General features: G+C 35.1%; 1 protein-coding gene across 3 annotated transcripts; it reads right to left on the bottom strand.

Moving 5' to 3' along the window:
• Nucleotides 1-268: 268 nt before the first annotated feature.
• LOC143710938 (caspase-8-like) lies at nucleotides 269-6758 on the bottom strand. Of its 3 annotated transcripts, XM_077202184.1 has the most exons (6): nucleotides 6630-6758; nucleotides 5925-6243; nucleotides 5418-5526; nucleotides 4697-5183; nucleotides 4439-4592; nucleotides 269-4158 (listed from the first exon to the last, which is right to left on the bottom strand). In XM_077202184.1, the coding sequence occupies exons 3-6, from the start codon at nucleotides 5509-5511 to the stop codon at nucleotides 4141-4143; spliced, it is 753 nt and encodes a 250-aa protein (XP_077058299.1). In that variant the 5' UTR covers nucleotides 5512-5526; nucleotides 5925-6243; nucleotides 6630-6758; the 3' UTR covers nucleotides 269-4140. The 3 variants fall into 3 exon arrangements, with proteins under 3 accessions (XP_077058299.1, XP_077058300.1, XP_077058302.1); XM_077202185.1 differs by lacking the exon at nucleotides 5925-6243 and having other exon boundaries at nucleotides 6630-6644; XM_077202187.1 differs by lacking the exons at nucleotides 5925-6243; nucleotides 6630-6758 and adding an exon at nucleotides 5669-5681.
• Nucleotides 6759-6769: the final 11 nt, after the last annotated feature.

Raw genomic sequence — 6769 nt, 5'->3', positions numbered from 1 at the left:
CTGCAATCGTCAGAGCACTGACTGCTGCTTTGTTCCTAAAGGAAAAGTAGAAAACAAAAAAAACAAAAACGTACAAAATTAATCCCCCCCAAAAAATATATATATATATATATACAACTCACGTCTCCGCCAGGTATTCTGTGCAACCTTGCCGATTACGTCACGTGTAGCAAAACGTGGCTCGTACTACGCCACCCCGAATTACCGGGGAAATAATCCAATGAACGGGACACAAGTCCATTTGCTCAGGAGAGACAAGAGGCGTGAGTTCAAGTTTAAACAAGCAATTTTTATTAAAGAAAACAATTAAACAAAAATAATAACTCACAATAAATTGTCTTGATCCGCAAATAAAAGAAAAAAGAAAAAGATAAGGAATGTAAATCACCACAGGGGCTGATTTTACTAGTAAAAAAACAAATTAAAGATATGTAGAGCTCTGCAATTGCATTCTTATTAGTAAGAATTGAATTCTTACTAATAAGTAAGAGAGCTCTGTAATTAAAAATGAATGGAAGTCAATGGAGACATGACTAGTAAAAATTCATTTGTAGAGCTCTCTAATTGTATTTTTACTAGTAAGAATTGAATTGGAGAGCTCTCTAAATCAGTTTTTACTAGTAATAATTGCATTAAAGAGCTCTCTAAATGTAATTCTTACTAGTAAAAACTGATTTAAAGAGCTTTCTTAATGAATTCTTACTAGTAAGAATGCAAGTGCAGAGCTCTGTAATTGAATTAAAGAGTTCTGCAATTACATTCTTAATAGTATGAATCGAATTAGAGAGCTCTCTAATCGTAATTGTTAGTAAGAATTTAATTGTAGAGCTCTCTATTTGAATTCTTACTAGTAAAAATGCAATTACGACGAGTAAGGCTGGGTGTAATTTAAGCTAAAACGGCTTGCCATAGAGCTCTCCAATTGTAGCCTAATTGTTACTAGTCATAATTGGATTAGAGAGCTCTCTAATTGTATTTCTTACTAGTAACAATTCAATTGTAGAGCTCTGTAATTAAAAATGAATGGAAGTCAATGGAGACATGACTAGTTAAAATTCATTTGTAGAGCTCTCTAATTGGAATTGTTACTAGTAAAAATTGAATTAGAGAAATTTCTAATTGTAATTGCTACTTGTAAGAATTGAATTGTAGAGCTCTCTAATTGAATTCTTACTATTACAAATGCAATTACGACCAGTAAGGCTGGGTACCGTTTAAGCTAAAACGGCTTGCCATACACTCAGCTCCTGCGGAATACAAAAAGAAAAAAACAAAGCCAAACAATAAAGACATAATCAAAACGATCATCAATTGGAACCAAGACAAAGAAAATAACAATTTATACCAAAGAAATGATACATTCAAGACAACGTGGTCCCATCACAAAAGTCACACAGTCGGTCATAAAACTACACAGATGATGACCGGGAGTCCGGGACCATTTGGCGGCGATCAATCCATGCACTAAATCACAGTCATAAAAACAGTGACGATCATGCCGCTAAGGACAGAACCAAACAAATCCATACAAAGACACATAAAAAGAAACCAAATCATAAAGCCAAAACTCGAGCCTAAAACCGATCTCCTTAACAGCAGACAAGATGCAATCACAGCAGCCTATTAGGGCTTGGGCGTCGTGACGTCATTACTTGGCGTGGCCACCATGTTAATTGCCTCCTTTACTGCTTCTCGGACTACTCGCACTGTTATAGACGCACTCCCTCTCAGTTTTGAGAGGTATCTTCGGCTACCTTGTTTGTGGTGTGAGCGCCTACACTTCAGAACAGTTCCAAAGCTACAAGTCACTGGAGCCTCATGTGCAGTTCACAAATGGATGGGTTCAGGAGCTGCAGATCATAAAGCTAACTAGCGAGTTGTGAAGCTAGGTATACATGAATTTAAAAAAAAATAATGAAGTGCACAGATAAATCATTTATAATAAACACTACAATATTACATATAAATACGAATTGTAAAATTTGATTTCATGACGACTTTAAACAACTCCACAAACAGCAGTACCAGCTTCACTTATTACTAACCAGACTGACTTTATTTCTGTTATATGTCTATGAATGGAGGTTTAGATGTCGATGTTTTAAAATATTTGGTCACATTTGTGGTGATCAGTGTTTGTTTTTTGTAACAGTATTTACCAAAGCACATAATAACAAAAGTGTTCTGGTGGTATAGTTTTCATTATTTTAAGTATAATGTTGTAAAAAGATGAAAAAATACGAATGATTGTTTCCCTGACCAAAATTTGTTATTTATAAATAACTAACCTTTCCTGACACAGAGCAAACATTCTGAATTTTTGTATACATTGCAGAATATTTTTGGAAACAAAAAGACATCAAGAATCAGCATATTAATCTCAACAATGGTGACATGCTTAATAATGCTGCATTACAGTAGTCCACCCTGCTGGCGATGAAAGCATGAACAAGTTTCTTGACTGGAAACTTAAGTATCTACTTGATGATAGCTGATTTAGTTAACACTTTGACATGACTACTGAAGCTAAGGTCCAACTCCAAAATCACACCAAGATTCCTGAATTGATTTTTTTGTTTTTGACCCCTAGAGTCAAGGTATGCATTCACCTTGAGAATTTCATCTTTGTTTCCAAATGCAATGACTTCAGTTTGTCTTTGATTAACTTCATTTCATCAATGTATTGGCACAGGGAATCAATGGGGCTGTAGTTGTTAGGCGATAGGGCTAAGTATCTGGGTATCATCTGCATAGCTGTGGTAAGCAATTTGGTTCTTATTGGGAAGAAGTGAGGCAGGAGATCTGATTCTAAATAGTTAAACACAGTTTTGAAAAAAGATGTGAGGAGTGTGTCAAGGGCGCAGGTTGATGTTTTGAGATGCTGTATAGTGTTTTCCCAGATTTTACCATCAATTGCCTCGAAATCATGACTAATTTAATTGAAAGTGTTCTATATGTTCTTGGACTTTACAGAACATAACATCACTGAGATTTTCAAACCAGCTGTGCATGTCGGGGCAAAACAAGAGCTTAATATCAAAGCCTTCAGAAAAATGGTAGGATCTTCCCCAGAGTAACAAGCCACTGTTTACACTTTACAAGATTGTATAACACTGTAGAAAGTGATCAGCTGACTTAAAACAAAAAGGTTAAGTCAACTAAAATTAAGTAAATTAACTTCATGCATAATTAAAAAAAATTAAGTTAAGTGGAATTGTCAAGTTTACATAACTGTTTCTATAATCATGAAGTTGTATTTACTTAATTTTAGGGCAGTGGGTTTCCACACTTTCTTAAGCTTAGTCAGCTGATCACATTTTACAACAAATATAATGTGGTTAAGTTTAATAGGCTAATGATCATGAGTGGGACTACATGAACGGCCAATTCAGTCAGAAAGGGTTAATGAGCTTGAGCCCCGAAGGAGAAATGGTGGTGCCAAATGACGGAATTTACTTCGTTTTCTCTCAGGTTAATTTCGAAACATAATTAGGACAGCATCTTATCCACAACCAGTGGTGCTCGCAAAAGTCATAGTGACACCCTGTGTGAGCGTAAGGTCTGGTGTACAGCTTTATTCCAACCACCTGGGGCGCTGTTCCGCTTAGAAAAAGGCGACAGGCTCTCCCTGAACATAAGCGATGTGCGCTTCCCTCAGGAAGCCACTTACTTTGGGGCATTCATGATTTACTAAGCGAAACAGTAGAGATGATACATAACATTTGTTTTGTCCACGTCAATGTCAAATAAAAGTGTTTAAAAAGTTAATTTAGTTTTTATTGTAAATTATATTCTTCAGTCCTGTTGATATGTGTAGGTGTTTTTGTCCGCAGCCAAAAAAGTTCAAGAGCAGCGTAAGAGTATTAGATATAATTTAATAAAAATAAAAAAACATCAAATCAGTTACAGGCCTATTATTATTCACATTCTTGACACTTAATAATAAAAACCATTCCCTTCTTTTTGTTTACATGGTTAAATGTGGTATATGACCAAACATTTTTTAAATCTTATATAAAAAATATGGGAAAGCAGAGGTGATTTCTGTAGAAATTCTCTCTGTCCACATCATTGAATTTCTCTGGGATGTCAATGCCAAGATTTTCTTCTTCTGCAGCTGAAAGATGAAGGTGATTTCTTCTATTTAGAAGCAGCATCCTGGGTATGGGGAATGAAGAGAGAGCTTGATTTGATAAATATTTTTTTTTATCTGAAGTGTTGCTCAATGCAAAATTTCTAATGTAGATTGAACTGAGAAATATCACACCACAACAATGTACAGAAACCACAAGGCTGCTACTTTGCACATATGGAATTCTAGTTTAAGAAGATGCATCAACGGAACAATATCCAGTGTTGAATTTACACAGCATAACACAATGCACAGAAGTTTAATCGATGTCTGTTATGAATAAATAAAACGAGAGTAAGTTCTGACCTTTGGAGCTCTGAAAACAAGAAGCTTTCTCAGAGTGAAAAGGGGCTGAGGAGTCATCTTTGCATCTATTTTTTTTTTGTCTTTGATTATAATGCCCTCTTTCTTGCTTACTTCATCATTGACTTTAGTGAGGATACTCAAGATGTCCTGGTCTCTAAAAATGAAGGAAGAAACAATTTAACATATAAACACAGACAACATAAAATAACCATTACAGTATTACTGCATGCAAAAAAGGCAGTGTAGTGGATAGCTCACCGTTTACTTCCATCTTTTAAATGCTTGCAAAGGGACTGTATAAACCATGATCCACTGTATTCAGAACGAATCGCCACATATCCCTCCACCGTGGACATGGCAATCAGAAAATCAGAATCTTTGGCAATGGTGTATATTTTGCCAGATTTCTGGATACGACTGGAACCAGAACCATCTTCAACCAGCACTTCACTCTGCATCTCATGCCCTCTACATGCTTGTATAAAGAAGACTTTAGGTTTGCCAATAAGAGCAGGGCAGTTGTCTCCATCAAATGGGGGGGTGATGTCATTCAGGGGACATATTAGCTCATCACATCCCTCGACACCTGTCTCGTCTCCATGACTCATCACACAACAGACAAAGCAGTCTGCATGACGGCGATCCTTACTGTAATCGATCATGAGCTGTTTTATTTCATATGTGGTCTGATCTTTCTTGATTTCAACCAGAAAGCCCAAATCTTTAAACAAGTCTTTCAGTCTTTCTGGAAAAAAAAAAACAAGTAGGTAAAAAGACAAGTAGGTAAAGGTAATAAAATTCATGACCATAGACCCAGCAATTACAACAACAAATGAAGGAAAGAAAATGAAGAGGACAAAAAGAAAAAAAAAAACAGGAACGATACACAGTTCCTAAGTGCATAAGCCTCTTCTAAAAAGAAGGGTGTGTTGTTTTGTGATTCATAAACATAAAAAATGAAAAATAATTTACTGCATACCAACATCTTTTTGGGATCCATTTCGTTTACGTTTAGGGTCTTTAAAGTTCTCATTATTAATTATTACACAAAGTCCACGTGGATAACTGTCCATTTTGTACTCATCAGTCTAGAACAAAAGAGCAGGCGTTACAGAACACATTCAACATTTAAGAATAAAATCTGTCTGAAAATGTAATAATTTGTGAAAAAAGTGAAATCAAGGGAACAAGTATCATTTCAAAATGATGCAGCTTGCTCCACTTCATTACCCTGGTGTTTGGTTTATCTGGGGGTAAAAGAGATATGTGAGTATCATTAGTCTTTAAAGTGAAATATTTTTCAATATATTCATGCTTCCACTTTAGTTAAGTATCATTGTACAAAGTTTAATTGTAAAACATATTTTAAGAAAAACTAATTTTGAAAATGTCATTTTTTAAATGGTAAAAGTAAAATTGACCAAGAAAAGATACATAATCATTTTTTAATGAAAGCTACATATGATTATTGAATAATATATGAAACTGTAGGCTACCTGACGTCATGTGACTAGAGGTCGCTCCTGTTTCCTGAATTGCTGAATGGCTGTCTAAATCATCATAAAAACACTTGTCTCTTTTCTCCAAGCATTTGAGCAGAATTTCACTTGCTTTCCGCCCCTTTCTCCTCACGCTGTCAATCAGATCACGAGCTTGATCCGTTCGTGTTTTGGTCTTCTGCAATATTTCTTCAATCTCCTCAGTGCCTAACACTTTATATTCCCGAAGATCATCCAACAAACTTTTGATAACAGGCTCGGTCAAACCATCCCTCAATTTAATACGACATTTTTCCAAGACTTCATCTAAAGGAAAGCACTTTGTTAAGTAAAATGTTTTTATTAAATGCAATTATTGCCAGATGATATTCAATGTATTACTATGTTTTCTCAAGTTTCTTAATGCATAGCTAGGCTACTTAGGCTATCTGTAACTTCAAATTACTTTCCGTAGTCTAATAGTAGTTTGCTAAATATGCTACCTTTATCTTAACATATATTGGAAACGATTCGATGTCTTTTTTTACTTTTTTTTAACTTTTTTTTTTTAATAATTAAGCTACCTTTTTTTTACTTTCACTTTTCATCTCATTCTTGATTAGCAATTTCTTCACAAAATAATATAGGCTATGCCAAGCCAAACAATTTAGGTTTTCAAACTCTCACAAATAAATTATTCATATTAGTCTTACCTGCCATTTCGTCGTAAAAAATCTATTTTATAGCTAGCCTACTACTGCTAAGGAGGAGTATCGACAGGAATCCGAGCAAAAATGGCGTGGTCGTTCCTGTTTTTTGCTATGGTTGTTTTTTTTACATCCGTTATGGCAAC

The sequence above is a fragment of the Siphateles boraxobius genome, unplaced genomic scaffold (genome assembly GCF_051911475.1).
Source record: "Siphateles boraxobius isolate OS27281-9 unplaced genomic scaffold, OSU_SipBor_1 49, whole genome shotgun sequence".
Lineage (NCBI taxonomy): Eukaryota > Metazoa > Chordata > Actinopteri > Cypriniformes > Leuciscidae > Siphateles > Siphateles boraxobius.
Note: the sequence above shows the minus strand (reverse complement) of the source record. Positions and strands in the feature narration are given on the sequence as shown.

Coding starts and splice junctions, on each gene's coding strand:
- LOC143710938 (XM_077202184.1), bottom strand. CDS start 5,511: ATGGACAGTTATCCACGTGGACTTTGTGTAATAATTAATAATGAGAAC. Junction 5,184..5,417: donor TGGATCCCAAAAAGATGTTG/GTATGCAGTAAA, acceptor TTTTTTTTCCAG/AAAGACTGAAAGACTTGTTT. Junction 4,593..4,696: donor TTAAAAGATGGAAGTAAACG/GTGAGCTATCCA, acceptor CTTCATTTTTAG/AGACCAGGACATCTTGAGTA.